The sequence below is a fragment of the Lepidochelys olivacea genome (assembly GCF_965140295.1).
Source record: "Lepidochelys olivacea isolate rLepOli2 genome assembly, chromosome: 6".
In the NCBI taxonomy this organism is placed as follows: domain Eukaryota; kingdom Metazoa; phylum Chordata; order Testudines; family Cheloniidae; genus Lepidochelys; species Lepidochelys olivacea.
The window spans coordinates 67,630,113-67,653,589 of NC_140416.1; the positions used below are offsets into that span (position 1 = coordinate 67,630,113).

At 44.4% G+C, this 23,477-nt stretch overlaps 1 protein-coding gene across 1 annotated transcript in view; it reads right to left on the reverse strand.

The window, feature by feature from the left end:
- Positions 1-160: 160 nt before the first annotated feature.
- The window catches only part of NUSAP1 (nucleolar and spindle associated protein 1), a 33,840-nt gene continuing 10,523 nt past the window's right edge, over positions 161-23,477 (reverse strand). The window contains exons 3-12 of the mRNA XM_084632594.1: positions 21,962-22,153; positions 18,998-19,175; positions 16,398-16,496; positions 11,560-11,672; positions 10,705-10,770; positions 10,308-10,495; positions 9,732-9,916; positions 7,792-7,905; positions 1,303-1,414; positions 161-647 (exon numbers count right to left, since the gene is read on the reverse strand). Of these exons, the coding sequence (XP_084488720.1) occupies positions 560-647; positions 1,303-1,414; positions 7,792-7,905; positions 9,732-9,916; positions 10,308-10,495; positions 10,705-10,770; positions 11,560-11,672; positions 16,398-16,496; positions 18,998-19,175; positions 21,962-22,153 (1,335 nt within the window). The 3' untranslated portion in view covers positions 161-559. The remainder of the gene's footprint in view (positions 648-1,302; positions 1,415-7,791; positions 7,906-9,731; positions 9,917-10,307; positions 10,496-10,704; positions 10,771-11,559; positions 11,673-16,397; positions 16,497-18,997; positions 19,176-21,961; positions 22,154-23,477) is intronic.

A 23,477-nucleotide genomic window follows, 5' to 3' on the forward strand; every position in this document is an offset into this window, starting at 1 on the left:
CTACATATACCCTACTTGTCAGAGAAGTCTCCCAGTGTCTTAAATTTCTTGATAATGGAACACATTTGAAGTTATTTAGCATCTAGAGAAATATGCTTAACTGATAAGTGACTCAATGTGAATAGGTTTCATGATTATTCCTTTAACATTTCCTCTCTCCCCCCCCCCCTTAATATCTCTTCAGTCTAATAGTTTTAGAGAATCTGCTTACTTAGGAGAAAGCTTTTGTTCAAAATCTGCAATCAAGAATATCTGGCCAATCTAAAACCTAACTGGATGAATGGCTCCAAGTGATTTGAGATACTCTGGGGCTCTACTTAAAACATATTAAAAGATTTAGAGTATCGATATTTTATCCAACTTGTAAAATCACTAACAATGTTAAGCTCAGCAGCACTAAGAAAGCCTGTCCTACATGGCTAGTAACATCCAGTCAACTCAGGTGACCTGACTCATCCTTTAATGCACACATTACAACCAGAAATATTTACAAAGGTTGGAAAGATTTTTCCTGAGAACAGTATTTACAGTGAGTCCTTAAGAAGTTACTAAATTCCTCCTAAGCCATAGATAGTCCCCTGCGGGTTCCAAGCAGCTGAGCCTTTTTCTGCTTTCTCTCCTGCACATGCTTCTCACGCCTCCCTTCTCTGAAAGTGAAAAGAAAACAAATCACACTAAATCGGAGCAGGTGAGCAATTAGTTGCATAGGCACAGATAACTATATGCATAAGCAATTAGAAGGAATCTTTTAGGTTAGCCAGACGAGAAGTTCCCAGATTCGCTTAGTTGCACTGGCCATCTGCTCAATTTTTTACTCATTAGATTACATATAGAAATGTATGGCTGGAAGGAACCTCAAGGAGCCACCTAGTCCAGCCCGCTCCACTAAGGAAGGACCAAGTAAACAGAGGCCATCCCTGACAGGTGTTTGTCTAACCTGTTCTTAAAAATCTGACTCTTATGAACTCTTCTGCAGAAGCACAGCCCATAAAACATACAGGTCCCACTATATAAGGCTACATCTTGAGCTGATCAACCTGTTAAAATCAAGGTGGGGCCTACCATGCTGGGACCTGTACTTTCCAGCAGTCACATTTAGCCTAGGTAGAGGGCAGCTGTGAGCTATACTTTGGTCATCCTGATGCTAAACATTTTGATAGAGATAGAAAAATTTCTCTAACATAAGTATGGTTAAGGACAGTGCATTTATTTAAAAGTGTTGGCTTGTCACACATTTAAGTCTTAGTGCTCTCCTACAGAGTTCTAGTGTTAAAATGGCACCTAAAACACCCTTGTACTGACCTGGTCTGGAGATGTGGCTGTTTGTAATCTTTTGTGTGTGAAGAGACGCTGCTATTCATAGATTTATTCAGGACAGTGTTTTCTTTTGAGTCACCCCAAGGTTTCAGTCTTCCTATATTGTAAGAAGCAAAAAAACCCAACAAAAAAAACAGACCAGCTAGTTATTAAAATTTAGTAATTGTGTGAATTTATGTTGTTAATACTGGCATTCTTATCCTCAACTCTACAGATAACACAAGTTGCCTGACCTGCATTTAAGATCAAGCACAAACACCCTGGTGAATTACATCAATCTGGGTACTAGCCAGCTATTTGGGGAGAGGGCTTTCTATTGGGGGTGGCAGAAGCCTCTGCTCAGAATTCTGCCTGTGGGGTAGTATTAATTGGGAACTACCCCATAATGGAGCCCTCTCTGCTACCGTGGAAGGCAGGGATCTGCCACGATGGTCTTTGGCTGACAAAATCCTTCCCGTTCCTTAATCCACTGTGCCCTGTTTTAGAGGGAGGGGAAGTGGCCTGGTCCAGAAGAGAAGCCTCAGCTCCCTGCCATCCGAGCAGAAAGCTCTGAGTGGGGCTGTCTTGCCAACACAGCAGCAGACTCTAGGGTCAGCAGAAAAAAGAGTTACCAACCTTTCGTAACTGTTGTTCTCAGAGTTGTGTTGCTCATGTCCACTCCATTGTAGGTTTATGTGCTCACCACGTGCACTTTTTTTCCCTCCATGGTATTCATAGAGAACCAGCTCTGGTGCCCACTGGAGTGGTGCATGTATTCACTGGTATAAGGAGCGCCGCCAGCTTCTCCCTCCCTCAGTTCCTTCTTGCTGGAACTCCGAGAGAGGGGAAGGAGGGTGGGTCATGGAATGAACATTAGCAACACATCTCAAAGAACAGTTACAAAAGTTAGTAATGATTTTCCTTCTTTGAGTGATTGCTCATGTCCATTCCATTCTAGGTAACTCCTAAGCAGTATCTCTGGAGGCAGGCAGGAGTTCATGGACGTGTCAATTGCAACACAGCTCTGCCAAATTTAGCATCATCTCTGGCTTACTGGGTAATGGCGTAATATGTGGTGAACGTGTGTACCAAAGCCCGGCTCGCAGCCCTGCAGATGTCCTGGACAGGGCCACGCACCAGGAAGGTAGCCGAAGACACTTGAGCTCTAGTAGAGTGAGCCTTCACTATTGGTGGAGGCACAGCCTGTGCCAACTTGTAACAAGTGCAGATGCAGGTGGTAATCCAGTTTGAAATCATCTGAGAGGATACCGGAAGGCCCTTCATCCTGTCAGCGATAGCAGTAAAAAGCTGAGTCAATCTGTGGAAGGGCTTGGTGCAGTCCAAGTAGAAAGCCAGGGCACACCTGACATCTAGAGTGTGCAGGCATCTCTCCTCGTTGGTCATGTGAGACTTTGGACAGAACACTGGGAGGACGATATCCCGACTGACATGGAGGTGCGACACCACCTACAGCAGGAAGGCCTGATAGGGTCAGAGCTGAACATTGTCCTTCTAAAATACCGTATACGGGGGCTCCGAAGTGAGGGCTTTAATCTCGGAGACTCAACTTGCTGAAGTAATGCCTACAAGGAATGCAACCTTCCACAACAGGAGGAGGGGGAACAAAAAGCCATAGACTCGAAGGGTGGACCCGTGAACCTGGAGAGGACCAGGTTAAAGGTCCCATTGGGGAACCAGGCTGGAAAGAGTCTTTCAAGAACCTGAGTCATCTCATGTGAGAATACAGATCTACCCTAGACACAGGGATGGAAGGCCAATATGGCTACCAAGTGCACCTTTATCGAGGAAAAGGTGACGCCCTGGTGCTTCAAGTGAAGCAGGTAATCCAGATGGGACTGCAGGGACGACTGGGTCGGGGAAATATTCCATTCCGACTCCCAGCAGGAGAAATGCTTCCACTTTTCCAGGTAAATTGCTCTGGTGGAGGGCTTTCTGCTCTCCAAGAGAGCCTGCTGTACCTGACTAGAGCAGGCTTGTTTCTCTAGGTTCAACCACACAGCAGCCAAGCTGTGAGGTGGAGAGCGGCGAGGTTTGAGTGCAAGAACTGACTGTGATCCTGGGAGATGGGTCCAGGCAGTTGTAAAGTGGCCAGGTCCATGAGCATGCCGAACCAATGCTGGTACAACCATGATCCATGCCTTGTCCCTCTTGATCTTCAAGAGAACCTTGCTCATGAGTAGAATCAGCGGGAAGGCATACGTCAGGTCGGCTGACCACGACAGGAGAAAGGTATCGGAAAGTGAGTCTCTGCCTAGGCCTTGCAGAGAGCAGAACTGATGACATTTTCTGTTCTGTCTGGTGGCAAACAGGTCCACTCGGGGAGCTCCCCACTTCTGGAAGAGTATCTTGACGACCTCTCAGTGAAGGGACCACTCATGGTGAGAGAAGAAGGACCTGCTGAGATAATCCGCCAGCGTGTTCAGGACGCCAAGGAGGAGCGAGCCTTCCAGGTGGATTGCATGCTAAATACAAAAGTCCCATAGACAGAGGGTTTCATGACACAGAGCCAATGAATAAGCTCCACCCTGCCTGTTGACATAGATGATGGAGGCGGTGTTGTCTGTCAACACCTGCACCACCCGAGCAGACAGCTGGAGAAGGAAGACTCTACAAGCCAGGCGGATGGCTCTGAGTTCTCTGATGTAACGTGAGATCCTCCCGAGACCATAATCCCAGAGTCTGCAGTGCATAGAGATGTGCTCCCCAACTGAGGTCAGACGCATTTGAAATCAGGGAGACTGTGGGTTGTGGGCTTGCGAACGGCACACCTTCCATTACCAGAGTTGGATTGGACCACTACTGCATGAAGGTAAATACCTGTGTGGCAGGATTGTGACAATCTTGTCCAGGTGATATCTGGCCAGGGAGTAGACTGACACCAGCCACATCTGGGAGCGGAGGCAGCCTGAGTCTTGCGTGACGGACAACATACGTGCAAGCTGCCATGTGCCCCAGTAGTCTGAGGCAGACCCAGGCAGTGGCGAGTGGATGGGCCATGATGCTGGCAATCAGATCTGCCATTGCCCTGAACCTGGTCTCCGGCAGGAATGCTCTGGCTTGGATAGAGTAGAGTATCTCTCCAACAAATTCTATCCTTTGGATCGGGATTAATGTTGATTATTGTTCGTTTATCAACAGGCCTAAAGCTTGGCAAGTGGCCCACAACTTCTCAACATTGTGCTGGACCTGGAGCGGCCTTTGATGAGCCAGTCATTGAAGTACTGGTAGATCTGGAACCTTGACGTCTGAGGTAGGCTGCTACCACCGACATGCACTTCGTGAATACCCTTGATGCCTTTGCTAGGCCAAAGGGGAGCACGACATTGGTAGTGACTGGTCCCAACTATGAAATGTAGAAACCTTCTGTGTCCTTGAAATATCGATATATGAGTAGGTATCCTTCAGGTCAAGGGCGACGTACCAGTCTCCCAGATCCAGAGAAGAAATGATGGAGGCCAGGAATACCATGCAGAACTTCAATTTCTTGAGATACTTTTTGAGGCCCTGCAGGTCGAGGATGGGGCATAGACCCCCTTTTGGGATAAAAAAAAACCCTTTTCCCCTTAAGTGCAGAGGAACATCCTCTACCGCTCCCACCTGCAGAAGGCCCTGCACCTTCTGAGCGAGTAGATGCCTGTGAGAGGAGTCCATGAAGAGGGACAGGGAGAGAGAAGGGGGATAGAAATAAACTGAAGGGTATACCCCCCTGCTACTGTGCTGAGGACCCACTGGTCCAATGTTATAGAGGCCCAGGCAAGGAGGAAGGGAGACAGGCGGTTGTAAAAAAAAAAAAAAAAAAAAACACGAACAAACGCCAAGCCATCAAAGGGAAGGTCCTGGATGGGTTGCTGAACCTCTGCTGACAAACCCCGACGACTGCAACCAGGATGCCCGCCTCATTGAAATGGCCAAAGTCATAGACCAGGACAAGGAGTCTACTGCATCTGAGGCTGCTTGCCTGCCCTGACTACCGTTCTGCTCTCCTCCAGAATAGCCAGGAATTCCTTCCTGGGCTCCTCAGGCAGCGACTCTGCGAACTTGGCCATGGACTGCCCAATGTTATAATCAAAGTGGCCAAGTAGGGCCTGATGGTTGGCCACTCTTAGCTGAAGGCTGGTTGTAGAATAAATCTTTCTACTGAAAAGATTGAGCCTCTTCACCTCCTTATTCTTAGGGGTCGATCCCAGTTGGCCTTGTCTATCGTGCTTATTGGCTGCTGACACTTCCAGTGAGCTTGGGGTGGGGTGTGTGTACAGATATTCAAACCCCTTAGCGGGAACATAGTACTTCCGCTCCATCTGGTTAGAGATGGGGGGCAGGGAGGAGGGGGTTTGCCAAAAGGGCTTTGATCAGTTTCACAACTCCCTTGTGTACTGGTAATGCCTGAGACCAACTGATTCTCTGGCAATGGTTGGGGAAATGCCCAGAGGTTCCACAGGTGCCAGGGGGTTGGCAATTGGCCCTGGGGCCGTGCAGCCCATGGGGGCCCAGAAGGAAATGCCGATGGCCCCAGCAGCTGGCCTTGGCCCGTGTGTAGGAGTTCCTCCTTGCTTTCAGAGCCTGAAGACAGGGAGGCTTGTCTGGGGGGGAACCAGGACGGGACTGATGTTGCCTGTCTACCCTGTTCCTGTCAGCTCTCTCTGTGGACCTCCACTGGGGAGCTGTACTGGGACAATGTCTCTTGGTGCCATGATTCCAGTGACTGGCGGCTGCATTCGGTGACAGTACCCCAGCAATTGACGCCTCACGCCATGGGGGCGGTGCTGTTCTGTGGACCAGGAGTGAGAACGGGAACGAGAGGATCGATATCTTGGAGACTGTCAACGTACCCACGGGGATCTGTACCGGTGAACTGGAGACTGGTGACAGGACTCTGTGGACCAGCGTACCAACCCTCCGGAATGGTGCCGCAAGCCTGGAGACCGATTCGGATGCTCCAGGTGCTGGGGCTCTGGGGACCAGTGATGAGCTTCCAAGGGTCTGTGCCAGACAGCAGGTGATTGACGCTAGGATCCCAGTGAACACTGCCTAGAGACTGGAGAACAACTCTGGGAACTCTGGCAGGTAAGCTGACCCGCATCCAGGGGCTGGTGGGCGGATCTCAAAGGGGGCTCGACAGCTCTGTAGGTGCTGGAACCAGGCCACCGTCCGTAGAGAAAGAGCTGCCCCTCACATAAGGGTCTTTGCTGTCCTCCAACTCTCTCCTTCCCTTTACGAGACACAAGAGAATACCCTCTCCCGGCCTTTCTTTGCTTTTCAGCTGGTACCAGGGATGGGGATTGGCGCCAGTCTGAGGTCGGTGCTGGCAGCATGCTCTGCACCGAGGCTTCAGTGCTCAAAGCAGAGTCCAATCTAGTCAGCTCCAATGCGAGTGCGAGGGCCGACTCCATAAGGAGCGCTCAAAGACGAATGTCCCACTTCTTTTTCGTTCGTGGCCTGAAGCTCTTACAGATGCGACACTTGTCGCTCACATGGGTTTTCCCCAAGCACTTTAGACATCTTTTATGGGGACCACTGACTGGCATAAGTTTCTTGCAGCAGTCACAAGGCTTGAAGCCCAGGGACCAGGGCCTGCCCCGTCCCTAGGCTAAGTCCCATCCAGGACTAACCAACTATTACTAACTCTAACACAAAGGGAACTGTATAAACTATAAAAGTTTTTAACAACTATATACAAAAAGTTCACAACTAGACACAGTTGAGAGACGTAAGCTTGCGGAGGCAAGGAGACGTTCCAGCACTGTCACTGGCAGTAAGAAGGAACTGAGGGAGGGGGGAAAACCAGCAGCGCCCCTTATTCCGGTACATATGTGCACCACTCTAGAGGGCGCCAGAACTGGTCTCCTACGGATACCACTGAGGGAAAAACTTCCGGGACTGGTGCATGTGGTGGGCACACACACCTACAAAGGAACGGACACGAGCAATCACTCGAAGAAGAACTTGATTTATGTGGGTCATATGTTTCTGTGGAGATGTCCCAAAACTGACTTGTTTTGTGTGGTGGTGGTGGTAAGAGGGCAGCATTAATTGGCAGCAGAGCTCAGTCAGTAGGAATCCAGTATCTATAGGCCCAACAGGAGGGTGTGTTTTTCAGCCTGGTGAATAGGTGTTTGACAGGGCTTGGGAAAAGTTGCCTGTTTATTTGAATTTTATGTTCTGATACCTAGAATGCAGTATGTCTAAACACTTAAGAGAAACTAGAATTCTTCTAGCAGCAAACAGAAAGAACCAGTCCAGCTGTTAAAAGCCCAGATTGTTTTAGCAAAAGCCTCTCTGCTAGAGAACATACTTTGAATGGTTTAACTTCAGAGCACAAGCTATCATTTTTAAGGCTGCATCCCCATGTAGAGTGTGTGATCAGATATGGAATATGACAGAGCTGCTTTGTTGCTGCCCATAATGTAAGAATGCCCTCTTTCATAAGTTCAGTACTTGTGTCCCCCCTATGGAAATAGCACAAAGTCATAGTACCTCTGTGTGGCTGATATCCAAGTGGCCTTGACAGACTTGCTTTCAGATCAAATGTTGGCTTCTTGGTACTTGTGGGTTCTGCAGTCTGAGCTGCAAACTTGAATGGCGTAACAACTAAAAAGAAAACCAGGGTATCATGTTTAGAGAGAGGGAACAAGAATTTCCAAACAGCCAAATTTAAGCAAACAGTTAGGAAACTGCACAAGGAGAGCACTACAACAGCCCAATTCTATAAGCCAGCCAAACCAAAGAACCATAGGGTCTTACAAACTACCAAGGATCCACACACTATAAAATGTACTCCACTGAAAACACATTTAACACATGGGATAACAGGGAAGAGGTTGAACAATATGGGGCAATAGTGTACAAAGGACAGATGTAGAAGATCTCACACTTCTGGTTGGATTTTAAGTAGATCGCCCTGGTGTGTAGCAGATCTGCTAAGCCATACATCTAGTCCAGTACTTCTCAACTGGCCTGTGGCCTCCCAGTGGTCTACAGAGAGCACGCTGATCACATGATGCTTATTTCCAGCTGTCACATTAAATCACAACTAAAAATCCATTAAGTACTTAATGCTATTTTTTCATGTAAGCAATTACTGTAGGTTACAAAAGGTTGGTCTGCATTCATGAAGAGTAGGGAAGGTGGTCCACAAAACTATGAATGGAAAGGGAAGTGTCTGTGATAGTCTAGCATGTGATCTACACTGGAAGACACTGAGGGTAATGGATGGCTGTTAACAGTTCTACCTGCACACCACTGAGCAAACTGTTAGTGCCAAGTAAAAGTTGTGAGTCACATATATAATGCAATTTACATGGTCATGTAGTTTGCTATGGAACCATGGACTATTTTAAAAGGCTACATAATTTACTCCAGAATCTAAGTCTTCATTTAAAAACATTAATTCTCTAGTAGTTCAAGATTCTCTATGTCTTGATCTCATGTTTCAACAGAAAAACAAAACAAAGAAACAAAAAAACAGATAACCAACAAATGGATACTGTACTGATTGGCGTAAGTGCCTGCATGCCATTCTTGGGTCCTTGACATATAGGTCAAACGTGCCACATAGGACATAAAGTGTGAATGAGTGAGGAGCTCAGTCCTTTCTTAAGATGTTTAAGAAAACAAGACTACGTGGGGTGCCTTATCCCTTTTATGTAAGCCAGCTACTATCCCATACAAACTTTTGTCAACACTTCCAGGAAATGTTGAATTTAACCCTAATCCTGAACTACCCAAAACAAAGTAAGACACTCAAACAGTTCTAATATTGACTTCTTGCTCAGGATTGATTTATTTTAGCTATCCAATTTATTTCTATCTCAGGACATGACCTTCACATGCTGTCCAACACTTGCTTCCCTGCTCTCAACTTCAGTACTTTGTAGGATATGAACTGTTAGTTTTATTATCAGGAGTGGGACTTCTATACAATTGTATGAGCATGTTTCGAGACTGGTAAGTCATGCATCACACCATACATGATTTTCCACTTCTCCAGAACAAGTTTGATAGCTCGTTCCCTATTCCATTGTATGGTTATTTGGTTGTCCAGGGAGCTTTTATACAAGGACACTTAAACCTCTTCTGGAGTACTCTAGTACCAAGTCTGCAATGGTGCTTTTATGTTTCCTTGGGGCAGTTTTATCTACTAATAGCATAATACAGAAACTGCTCAACCACACACAATAAGTACAGCTAGACTGGAGATAATTTCTTGCCTTTTATCTTATCCAAAGATTTTTAGCACCTACCTTTTTCAGTTTAAAGGATTGAAAGAAAATATAAAATTTAAAAACAAGATATTGCAGTCCCCTAAAGAATCACTCCTGTCTTGGGAAGTATTTCCCCTTGCCCTTTGCTAAAGCATTAACGTTTGTTTCCAAATATTATGTAAATTTTAAAGCATCAGTTTCTCAGAAGATTACCATTAGGGTTGGTCTTTGATGCAGTCAGCTCATGGTTTGTTGCATTTCCATTAGTGCTCTTTCTAATTGTGGGTTTGCCACTTTTCTGGCTATCAGGTGTGCAGATCTCCAAGAATGGTGACTTTCTAGATGGAGTCTTCGTAAGGGAGCGCTTGTGTTCATTATCTTTTGTAGCTTCTGAGAATCTGAAAGGAAGTAGTTATTAGTCAGAATAAAGATCTGAACCTTCCTGCATTAACAGGTGCTCATTAAAAACATTTCAACCAATGTAAGTCTCTTATTATCTACCAGAGAAAACACGAAATGCTGTAATACATGATCCTTTGGCACATTCCTTGTCATGAATATGCAACAAGAATTTGAATCTGCATCAAGTGCTATCAACAACTAATGCAACAATCACACAATGTTTTTATTACAATTTGATTTTTGAAGTTCAATTTCTAAATTTCATGATTTAGTTCACTTTTGGAGTTATGAATGCAGTAGGATAAATCAAAGTAAGTGTTCATTAATCTGTGTTGTTTATATATTGTACCAAATACTTGACTGATGTTTTTGGTGAGTCCTTTTTACCTGACATTCATTTTGGTTGTTGAGAGAATGGAGGGATTGAATGAAGATTTCTGAGATAAAATACTCCGATTTGTGGTGCCTACAGAGATGCGTGGGGAGCGCCGCAGGTTGCCTGGAGTACAACTTGGAGAGAACCTTCCTCTTTGGGGATTTGGGCTGAATAAAAATACTCTGCTGCTGGAGCATTTCTAGAAACAGAAGTGGGCGTTTAGCACATTCTATGAGAGTTTGGCATTTGGAAAGGCATTGCTGCCTGGATTGTGCTGGAGCTACAGAACAGAATACATTTAATCATAAGTGCACAGATCAGTCTGCTTTAAAGAATAGTATTTCAAAAAAGAGAAGATCTCCCTCATAACTAGACAGACAAGATTATCTGGGGGGAAAAGACTCTCACCTTAGCATTGCTGTGTGGAGTTCCTTTCTCACATGCCTTTGCATGGTTGGCTTTTTTAGCCAACATCTGCAAAAATAAAATGTAAGGGGTCTTAAATAGATACCAAGTGTATGGATGAGTATCAGCAAGATAAGAAACATAACATTCAGAATAAAGTTTTAATTTTCCTGTTTTGACCATATTCATTGGTGTACATTTCTGTAAATCTTAGCATGTGCACACATTTGTCACACCTGGAAATGCCATTATTTTGCAATTCCCACACGTTCAAGTTTAGAATACAAAATCTGAGAGATCCACGGGCCATCAAGAACCATTTACATGCCAAGTCTTTTGAAGGTGAGTTGAATGCCTTTCTCTGAGAAGGTATATAAAAAGCACTTAAGTTTTTCACTTTGGATGGGCATTCACCGGTCAAGACCATCATTTAAATCCCACTTTTTAAGATGCTCAAGTTCCATGGCAACCCAGACACAATTAAGATGTTTGGCTTTTTTGTCTAACAACCCCACCAACGTAATTAGGAGTCTACTTTTTTAAAGAACTACTTATAAAGTATGTATGCTACCCTGATAGAGTCAAAGAAAGATTAGTTCTGTGGGAGACAGAGAGGCCTTGGGGGACAGTCAGAGTACTCAGGATAGACTTATATCCTCACAGTCTATGGGACGTTAGGATTGTTGAAATTGCATGGGCCCGCTACCAGTCAATTAGTCCTCAAAAATGGTCCTTTAGCCATATGGGAAAATGCATGACTCATACTGAGGCACTGTGGGGAGACAATGCAATAAAGAACCCTCTCTAGATTTTAGAAGAATGTAGGGATGAGGGATATGATCCTCTATTGATTCCTACCTTGACCTCATTGATAGAATTGCTGAAGTTTTCAATCAGTTTATTTTTTCTCTCAATGTATGCATCAATAGACTCCATTTTCTCGAAGTGAGCCTCATGCAGCTTCTTGAAGTCTTCAAAATTCCAAAAATATGGAAGAGAAATTGTCAAGATTGGTCATTTTATAGGTAAGTGTAAATGATCAGAGGATGGAGCAAACCTGGAATAATTGTCAGTAGGGGATAGGAGAAAAAAATATTTAAGTGCACTTTTTTTCTGACTGTATCCTGTGAGTCTAAGTCAGTGGTTCTCAAACTGCGGCCCACTTGTGGCCGAAACGGCACACAGCTGCGGCCCATGTGACATCCTCAGGCCCATACAGGCAGTATTATTTATCTATACATTTTAGTGTAGATGTGGCCCACATAACAAAGCCCTGGTCTACACTACGAGTTTAGGTCGAATTTAGTAGCGTTAGATCGATTTAACCCTGCACCCGTCCACACAACAAAGCCATTTACTGCGACTTAAAGGGCTCTTCAAAATCTATTTCTGTACTCCTCCCCCAACGACGGGATTAGTGCTGAAATCGATTTTGCCAGGTCGAATTTGGGGTAGTGTGATCGCAATTTGACAGTATTGGCCTCTGGGAGCTATCCCAGAGTGCTCCATTGTGACCGATCTGGACAGCGCTCTCAACTCAGATGCACTGGCCAGGTAGACAGGAAAAGGCCCGCGAGCTTTTGAATCTCATTTCCTGTTTGGCCAGTGTGGCAAGCTGCGGGTGAGTGCAGATCTCATCAGCAGAGGTGAAAGAGCTCCAGCATGGACCGAACAGGAGGTACGGGATGACAAATCTGTGCTATCAGACCTCCGTTCCAAAAGAAGGAATGCCCAAACATTTGAAAAAAATCTCCAAGGGCATGAAGGACAGAGGCTATAACAGAGACCCGCAGCAGCGCTGTGTGAAACTTAAGAAGCTCAGGAAAGCCTACCAAAAAAACAGAGAGGCAAATGGCTGCTCAGGGTCAGAGGCCCAGACATGCTGCTTCTATGATGAGCTGCATGCCATTCGAGCGGGTGCAGCCACCACTACTCCACTGCTGTGCTTTGACTCACTCAATGGATTATCATGCAACAGGGATGCGCATTTTGGGGACGAGGAAGACGATGATGAGGAGGTTGAAGATAGCACACAGCAAGCAAGCGGAGAAACCGTTTTCCCCGAGAGCCAGGAACTGTTTCTCACCCTGGACCTGGAGCCAGTACCCCCTGAACCCACCCAAGGTGGGCTCCCGGACCCGCCAGGCGGAGAAGGGACATCTGGTGAGTGTACCTTTGTAAATATAATACATGGTTTAAAAGCAAGCATATTTAATGATTAATTTGCGGCCAATACAGCTACTGGAAAAGTCTGTTAACGTGTCTGGGGATGGAGTGGAAATCCTCCAGGGATATCTCTATAAAGCTTGCTGACAGAAGGCAGGAGTCAATTCTGAGGCTACTGGAGGATCAAACTGATATGCTCCGGCATATGGTTGAGGTGCAGGAAAGGCAACATGAGCACAGACCGCTGCTACAGCCCCTGTGTAACCAACTGTCCTCCTCCCCAAGTTCCATAGCCTCCTCACCCAGACGCCCAAGAACATGGTGTGGGGGCCTCCGGTCACCCAACCACTCCACCCCAGAGGACTGCCCAAGCAACAGAAAGCTGGCATTCAATAAGTTTTAAAGTGCAGTGTGGCCTTGTCCTTCCCTCCTCCCCCACCCCTCCCGTGCTACTGTGGCAGTTATCCCCCTATTTGTGTGATGAATGAATAAAGCATACATGAATTTGAAGCAACAATGGACTTTATTGCCTCTGCAAGTGGTGATCGAAGGGGGGAGGGGGCGGTGGTTAGCTTACAGGGAAGTAGAGTGAACCAAGGGGCAGGGGTTTTCATCAATGAGAAATAAACAGAACTTTCACACCGTAGCCTGGCCAGTCATGAAAGTGGTTTTCAAAGCTTCTCTGATGCGCACCACGCCCTCCTATACTCTTCTAACTGCCATGGTGTCTGGCTGCACGTAATAAGCGGCCAGGCAATTTGCCTCAACTCCCACCCCACCATAAATGTCTCCCCCTTACTCTCACAGATATTGTGGAGCGCACAGCAAGCAGTAATAACAATGGGAATATTGGTTTAGCTGAGGTCTAAGTGAGTCAGTAAACTGCGCCAGCGTGCTTTTAAACATCCGAATGCACATTCTACCACCATTCTGCACTTGCTAAGCCTATAGTTGAACAGCTCCTGACTACTGTCCAGGCTGCCTATGTCCGGCTTCATGAGCTATGGCATTAAGGGTAGACTGGGTCCCCAAGGATAACTATAGGCATTTCAACATCCTCCACGGTTATTTTCTGATCTGGGAAGAAAGTCCCTTGCTGCAGCTGTTGAAACAGATCAGAGTTCCTGAAGATGCGAGCATCATGTACCTTTCCCAGCCATCCCACGTTGATGTTGGTGAAATGTCCCTTGTGATCCACCAGTGCTTGCAGCACCATTGAAAAGTACCCCTTTCGGTTTATGTACTCGCTGCCTTGGTGCTCCGGTGCCAAGATAGGAATATGGGTTCTGTCTATCGCTCCACCACAGTTAGGGAATCCCATTGCAGCAAAGCCATCCACTATGACCTGCACATTTCCCAGAGTCACTACCCTTGGTTGTTGCATCCGATGAAGTGAGCTGTAGCTCACGAAAGCTTATGCTCAAATAAATTGGTTAGTCTCTAAGGTGCCACAAGTACTCCTTTTCTTTTTGCGAATACAGACTAACACGGTGGATACTCTGAAACCTACCCTTGGTAGCAGCAGCTCAGTGATTGCGTTGGCTACTTGGATCACAGCCGCTCCCACAGTAGATTTGCCCTCTCCAAATTGATTCCCGACTGACTGGTAGCTGTCTGGCGTTGCAAGCTTCCACAGGGCTATTGCCACTCGCTTGTGAACTGTGACGTCTGCTCTTATCTTGGTATCCTGGCGCTTCAGGGCAGACCTGCAACACTATGCGGTCCCACCAATCTGTGCTTGTTTCCTGGGCCCAGAATCGGCGTTCCACGGCACGAACCTGCCCCATTACCATCGTCTGTCTAAAACTGGGGCCCGTACTTGGTGTCCACATTGCTGGGGCACGTACTTGAGAGCCGTCTGTATCCATGTCCTCATCACTCTCCTCACCGTGCTGCCGTTGCCTACTCGCCTGGTTTTCCAGGTTCTGGTTCTGCATATATTGCTGGATAATGCGCATGGTGTTTAGAACAGTCATAACTGCTGCGGTGATCTGAGCGGGCTCCATGCTTGCCGTGATATGGTGTCTGCAGGAGACCAGAGTGGCAGTGGAAGCGGCAGGTGGATGAGGATGCTGACAGAAATATGGCGCCCGCACGGAAAAAGGCGTGAAACGATTGTTGGCCATTGCTTTCATGGAGGGAGGGAGGGGGGAGCAAGGGGTAGGCTGGCAGCAGACGGTGGAGTATGACTGCTAGCTATCATCATCTCCTGGGTGCTCGCTGTGCTGCTGGCTGGGAGAGCAGCCTGAGGCAGAATGGCCCCTTCAAGGATTGAACTCAACACTGGGTTTAGCAGGCCAATGCTCAAACCACTGAGCTGTCCCTCTGCCAATATTCCAGGCAGGACTGAATCTCCATTAGATAAAACTTAAAGAAGAGAATGACCTGAGTCACTACCATTTATATCAAGGCGCCCTGACAGACCTCACCGAGGTCTGCCAGGAGCACCCATGTCTGCCCAGGTGCCCCGACTGACCTCACCGAGGTCAGCCCAGAGCACCCAGGAGACAACAAGGACGGCTACCAGTTGTAATGCACCATCTGCTGCCACAAGGCAATGAGCTGCTGCTGTTTAGCAATGCAGTCCCACGTCTGCCAGCACCCAGGAGACGTATGGTGCAGGTAACTAAGGGAAAAAGGTGCGAAACGATTGTCTACAGTTGCTTTCACAGAGGGAGGGAGGGAGGAATGGGGGTGGGGGGCAGCTGACGACATGTACCCAGAACCACTCACGACAATGTTTTTTGTCCCATCAGGCATTGGGATCTCAACCTAGAATTCCAATGGGCGGCGGAAGCTGTGGGATAGCTACCCACAGTGCAACGCTCTGGAAGTTGATGCTAGCCTTGGTACTGTGGATGCACTCTGCCGACTTAATGGTCTTAAGTGGGGGGGACACACAATCGACTGTATAAAATCAATTTCTAAAAAATCGACTTCTATAAATTCAACCTAATTTTGTAGTGAAGACATAGCCGTAGAGTGCTTCATATGTGGCCCACAATGGTAAATAGGTTGAGAACCATTGATCTAAGTGATTAAAAACAAGTGGAAGTGGTCGCCTATCTCTGCCTTGACTAGTTCTAAACGAATGGCAAGTCATTATTTCTTCAGTTACTGGGTGTTCATTTTAGTGCAGATCATTAGTTCAAAGAAAAAAAGATAGCAACATAATTTAGTATTTCCTGTCTGATGTTAAAAAAACCCTTACATATATAAATGCTTTTCATTCAGAAGGGTTTCAAAGCACTTGACAAACTGATTTTAAAACTAAGCACATTTATATACTACCAACATACAACCAGCTCTTGGGAGAAACACAGGCAGATATACACCACACTGGAACACTTCGGAGCCATGACAACTGCTTTATAAAAGAGCAAGAGGTTTTCCCCAAGCAAGCCCTATGAGATTTCAAGCCCCATATTAAAAAAAAAAAGAATGAGATTGGATTCGTTTAGGCAGTAACAGGCAACTCTCCTTTCATACATGTTCAATAAGCCTATTTTCAGAGATAGTAAATAACTTACTTGGCGTAATGGGTTTCACTCCTGTTTTTCCAGTTTTAGACAGACGGTCTACATATCGAGGGATCTTCCCAGCTGGAGGATGGGCTGGGAGAGTGTCATCTGGTACCATCAAATCAAAACAAGACTGTTAAAACTACTGGAAGGTTAGCTTAATGCTACTAAAACTCAAGCTATTCTTTTGCTTCATGAAACTCTGGAAGCTTCCAATACCGAAGGAGTACTCACTCCCTTAAATTGGGGCTGTAGTATGAGAAATAAAAATGGAACTGTGGAGTCCCACATTTAGAGTCTCTCAAAGGCTTCCACATTAAAGGTGTTCCCAAGAAATATGATGACTTTGCCAACTGCAAGCTCAATATGGTATCAGAAAGTCAAGGTAGGTTGTTTCCTTCTCATGCATCACTATCAGTAAAGGTTCTGCAGGCCAAATTCTGCTCTGGGTGGCAACCCAATTGCCTGCGTTGGCTCTGCAGCACTACTACTAGTAATAATAAAAGCTTCCATGACTATTGTACATGAATGCACATCTGGGAGCTTATCTGTTTAAACAGGGGGTGACATTTTTACTTAGAGACTTGAGAGCAGAACCACACAGTGACTAAAGATTTAGCCAGTAAGTCTTGAAGCTTTTCCTCATTTTTATGGTTTGAATTTCAAGCTTCTTCTGTATCATGTTTACACCGATATTTCTGCTGAGTTCAGTTAGTCTTCTTTCTTAATTTTAAAACAATTCACAAACAGCTGTATTTTTTAAAAAGACGTTAGATTAGAGTATGATAGCATTTGTACACAGAAAGTGAATGCTCAATTATTCCTTATTTCAGGCCTGTCCTGAAGTCAGTATAGAATGGCCCCAAGATATTGGGGGGGAAAAAAACCAACACGATGGGACCAAGGGGTGGGAAAATTAGTGATTTCTTTTAACCCATGTGTGTAAGTTTCTCTGTAGGCTTGTAACAGAACACTTGTTGAGTCACTAGAAGGACATGTTGCTCAGATAGAAGGCAGCAAGTGTAAACTCAAACAAGAACTATGATCATGGTATAAGAGAGGGATACTGCAGCTGTTTCTCAATGTGAAAGCTCAACTTGTTGGGTCAAACAGAAGGCTCTTTTATATTGTGTGTGTTGATTGGTGTATCTAACTTGGGGCGAAACATTAAAGTTGGCTTCCCATAACAGTTTTCTTGCATACTCTACTGAACAGCAGTTATGCCCATGCTTCAACTCAGAGACTGTACATACCTATTGTGCCATCTTCCTGGAGCAGAGCATAGGATTGCATATGGCTTAGTGCTTGGGTTCTCAACCTTTTTCTTTCTGAGCCCCTCCCCGCCAGTATGCTATAAAAATTCCATGACCCACCTGTGCCACAACTGTTTTTCCTTCATATCAAGTAGATTAAAAACCAGGGCTGGCATTAGGGGGTAGCAAGCAGGACAATGGCTCAGGGCCCGATGTCACAGGTGGCCTCGTAAAGCTAAGTTTCTCAGGTTTTGGCTTCAACCCTGGGCGACAGGGCTCAGTCTTTGGCTTTCTGCCCTGGGCCCCAGCGAGTCTAACGCCGGTCCTGCTGTCTGCTTTATTCTGGCAGATCCCCATAAACCTGCTCACAGCCACGGCCACATACACACGAGTGAGGAAGACACCTGTTCTGATTTTCAGCATCATATCAAACATAGCAGGCAGGGAATGATGAAGTTTCACTTCCCTGGACATGTTTTTTTGCTGTCTAAGCTGCCCAACAATAATATTTTTTCCTAGCCTGCATATAAATTTATACTAACTACACATCTGGGAAAGTTGAGTCATCTGCAAGCAGAGGCCAATGAAGTACAACACCTGAAGTACACTTCCCCACCTCTTTCCTCAGGAAGAGAGTGCCACGTTTATGATAATCCAAGAGGCACTGAATTTAAAGGAGATCTCCAGAGGAAAAGAGTTGGGATTGTGTACCTCATCGTCTTCTTTTTTTAATATATGAAGAAGGCCTGAAAGATTTTTTTTTAAATATTCAGCTTGCTTTTCACATAAGAAATTCAGGTCTTATCTACCCTGAAAGGCTATGGTGACTGGATTTAAACAGTTAACAAAAAAGGTTTTGAACAGCCTGACCCAAAAATCTTTCTATTCTCAACTGCTCACCTTTCACTCACTTTAAGCTTGTGAAGGTTATTTTACTAGTTCTCCAAGAAGTAATGTTTGGGAAAGGGACCTTTGCTAAGGATTTGATACACTAGTCAATTTAAGTAAGGGCATGCTTAGACCCCCAAGAAGTCCTTCACCAAAACTACAGAAGACCAGACTTGACATTCCAAGGAAAAAACCCAAGCAGAACACCCACCATGTCCGAACTTTCAAGCGTCCTTTACAATTCATAAAGGAAACAAGTGCACAAGCCCAATTTTAAAAGATTCTTCACATATCACCTTTAAATGAAAGGTGTTCCTCAGACAAACAATCTGTCATGGAACAACGATCTAGGCTATTAAACCATCAGGACATTTCACAATATTTTTACGGACATAGTACATAAATCAAAATTCCTGTCTGAAGTATCATAAGTACCCAAACTAAGAGCTACTTGCATTTTCCCCTTACTTTCAACTCCATTTCTTTTAGCAGAAACCATCTTCTCCCTTTGCTGGCTCTTCATGGGATGCATCTCTGGGTTCACAGGAGCTTTGTTCTTAGCTACAGATTCCTCATTTTGCCATCTTTTCAATCTTTTGCTGTCTCCATCCTGGGGTACTTCTTTTTCTGTCATTTCTGGATAATTCTGGAGTTCAAAGATGTTTAGGTTAAGCCTTTTTTTCAGGATGTTCTGCCTGTTCTTTAGGACAAGGTCTACAGTAGAAAAGGTTTGCGGTATAGCTATACCATCAAACCCTAGTAGTGTAAATGAAACTTATACCACCAAAGAAGCGATTTTTCTGATAGCTTATATTTGGCAAGCAAAATAAGCCTACTCACGGTCACTTTGTTGCCAGTATACCTGCATCTACACCAAGGGGTTTGCTGGTATATGTGTTGCAATTTCTCACCCCTTATAAACAAAAACAAACAAAAAAACCCACTGACATTGCTATGGTCACAGTTCTGGGTTTAACTGCACATCTGCACCCTTTGTGGTCTCCTCAAGAGCATCTCCTTAGGTTTCTGGCCTGACACCTTTGTTCTTCTCCCTCCAGATCAGAGTTTTAGCGATGCAGTCCCCTTGCAATTCACTGTGCTTGTCACAGAAAATCTGACTTTAGTTTAACACTTGCAGTTCTGCTCTCTCAGGAACAACGAGAGTCAGTGACCAACCAGCTTTTGCAAAGTACAGTATATTTAGTTAAGTCAAAGCATTACAGAGAAAAAAATTCAACTATTAATCTATATGCATCCTAAGCTTACCAGATATGACCCATCATCTGCATAAGATTCTGGTAGGTCCATAAATTTGTCAGTTCTCTGTTCCAGAGTGAATCTTTCCATGAGTCAGATCAGGCTGACTCTTTATATAGTTAAGAGGTCTTTGTCTCTTAGGCCTCCTAAACCAGGTAAAACCAGTTAATTCTACTTCTCCTATGGGGAGAAGCTTCCAAGGGCTGGGTATTTGCATAGTCAGCACTGGAAATTTGCATTAAACTTCCACCCCTCACTAATTCTAGATTCCACTGCAAACCCACCCTGTGAGCCAGAAACACAAAGATATATACACCACTTAGTGATACAATGGTCTATCACTATTCCATGCGTGCATGGCATCTGACACATCTCCATGTAATTGTCTTTGATGTTTCCATGGTCTCACATCTGTCACAGCTATGCTGGCAAAAGCTTTTAGTTTAGACCTGGCCGAATATGCTATACCAATTTGGCACTTTACAAACAAACAAACATTCTCCTTCTGCACCCCTTTCTTCTACCCACCCTTTTCTTTTTAAACAAAAAGTCTCACATACCAACTTAGAGAGAAAGACCTACTGTCTATATAAGGGAAAGTGAAACATTCCAGACGCTAAATGCACAAAGCAAACCAACTGAAGAAAGTTTTTCTTTCAATTCTGGTCATCTGAGGTATTGCTTGTGTATACTAGTTAACATTTCAGAAAGCGGCATGACAAACTGAAAACATCCTTTACTCTATTTTTCCAAACTGACCAATGCTCTTTATGTTTAGGATAAAGAGTGAGATCACCTAGTTATCTCAGCAATTACATAATGTTCCAGGAACACTAGGAAAAGATTTTGACAATGTTATTTTAATTAGATGGACTGCTTATAAACAAGGTAGGGCAAGCAAAGTTCTCAGTCTTGCTAGAACTCCCTTTACATCAAAGCTAGCCAGCAGAGATAAGGAGTATTGTAGAAGCATGGAGTTTAATGCAAGTTGATTGGCTGGATGATGAACATGCCTGGCACCAGTGCTGCACTGGATGTATCAGGTACAGCATAGAGTTCCACGCTTTTATTGGAACACCCAAGAATATTGCAATACACAGATGTGGGAGAGGAGAACACAGAAACTCTTATTTATTTGAAAAGAGCAAACATGAAGGAAAATATTTTAACAAAGATAGCACACGAGAAGGAAAATTCTTGTTGGTCATTAGTTGTCATTCTGCCAGAGTAAGTGAGGAGGAGGAGAAATTCAAAAGCTGCAGAACCAAGTTAAGAAATAGTGATGTCTCTGCAGCTTTGGTGCAACTGCACCTGGAATACTGTGTACAGCTCTGCTTCAGACTGCATAAAATTGGTTGTTTCCTCAACAGTGATATTTCAAAAGTTCTGGATAATTTTAAAAACTGACGACATGGGGACCATCATCTTTCTTTGAGGGCAACTTAGTTTAAGTCCCATTAGGGATGCGGGGGGGACAGAGGGGAAGGTTGTGGCCATTTTTAAAAAGAGGGTGGTTCATATTCAGAATTCTCTAAAGAACATGCTTTGTCAACCTTTGCTGAAGAAACCTGCAGTTATGAAGAACAAGAAAAAAGGGACCAAAAGTCTAAAAAATGTTTCTTCAAATTTAAGACACTTTCAGGAAGTTTAAAGCACTCAGAAAGCCATACTTAGAACATGGTGTACTATAGAGTACAAAAGGAAAAGGATATTTCAATGCTTGAAAAAATGCAAAGATGGCTACTAGACTCATCTGGTGATCAGAGCGTCTATTAAGAAAAAAACTTCAAGAGTTGAGTGTATTTAGCCTGAAAAGAGAGTGAAACATGATTATACTGTCCTGGTACTTAATCTCTAATAAGGTTCTTAAACTGCACCCACTGTGGTATTTGAGCACCTAAAGTCAAATTATGACTCTGGGAAAGACCCATGAAGATTACAGGTGATCTGAAGTTGATAAAGAATAAGCTTAAACAACAGGAATAGTTGATTGCAGCTAGCAGTTGACACAAGTTTCAGAAAAGTAGGGTACCAAAATACAAAGTCAATAACATTACTGGGTTTGCCTGTTGAAAGGCAGGCATTTCCTGCCAAGTGGTGGCAGACTAGACCAAAGGTTCTATTTAACGTGTGCTTCTCTTAATAAAAAAATAAAGCCTGAAAAACTTGAGTTACCTCTTTCTCAACACAAAACACCATATCTTCTTCATTAGTATTAATTTCCTCTTTGGAGGCCATCTTTCCAGTTGCTACCTTCCTCCCTTTCCCACGCCTTTTTGTGACAAAGGACACTGGAATAGGTTTGACCTGCTCCAGACTGCTGAGCTCCTCTGTATCTGTGGAGGAGGATTCGCTCCTTCCAAAGTCCTGTATAAGAGAAATGGGATTATTGTCTAACATCCTTACATGTGCATATTCATGTCAGATGCACTAACGAGAAAGCTTCACAACTTATTAATGGAACACAGATATGTCACACCCATTGTTCACAAACAACAAACCTGTTGGCATTCTCGCTGTTCACTGGCATTACAGTCAGTGTGCTGATGTCAGCTTTTTCCTCAAACACTGAAGTTAGAAGACTAACAAACTGCCCTCAAAAAACTATCTGAAATCCTCTCATTTGTTTTTATTGTATACATAGCATTCTGTCAAGGTATTTAACATATTCAGCATTTCACATTAGACACCTGACCGGAAGAATCTTGGGGCTCTCCAAGTTTTTAAGATCTCATAGATCTTTTTAAAATCCTGCAAGAGATCATGTCATCTGTGCTCCTCCTACAGGGCTACTCTGATCTCTAGCAATGGAAAAGCATACCTATGCTGTTGATACTGCATATACCACAGCCCAAGGACTCAGCAGAAGAGTGAATCTGACAAGGATCATATCAGTTCTTAATGGTTTCACAAAAGGGGCCACAATAGAAGTATATGCAATACATAATGACAGAGAAAGTAGCTTCTGATTTACCTTATTTCATAACATAAAAACAAGCGGACATTCAATGAAACTGAAAGGCAACACATTTAAATAAAAGAGGAAGGTTCTTTTTGTTGTGTTTAAAAAAATAAAACCACACGTACAGCATAACAATATATTAGGATAAAAAAAAACTATAAAAAAACCAAACCAAAACAAAAAAACAACCTTTTTCTCTAGGATGTCCTTTGGTTATAGCATCCTTAGGAGTAACTTGTAAGTGTAGTAGGCACAAAATGGACAGACAAATAGGATTAGACATTCATTCATAGAGGTGAGAACATCCAGTTAAAGAATATAAAAGGTAGATAGGATAAACAAACAAAAAAAGGAAGGGACACTCCCTCCCACCCCAACTGCCTAGGTTTAGCAAAAGCTTCCTATACAAGCTAGTTTATTGCATATAATAATTGTCTTTATGAGGTTTCTTGTACCTTCCTCTGAAGCATCAAGTATTGACCACTATCAGAGAAGACAGCAGATTTGATGGACTATGGATCTGGCATGACATTCCCTGTTTGTAGGCTATCCTGGGAAAGCATTAGTTGCAGAAACAGCACAGGTGTTCCCTGATGGTGGGTTCAAAGCTTCACGGCTAGTATTTAAAATATTGAGATCTAGGTTGTCATTGGCTTGGTTCAGCTCCTGAAGATGATCTTCTCTTAAAGGACACAATGGAGAATTTTGTACATTTCCCATTGCTAATGT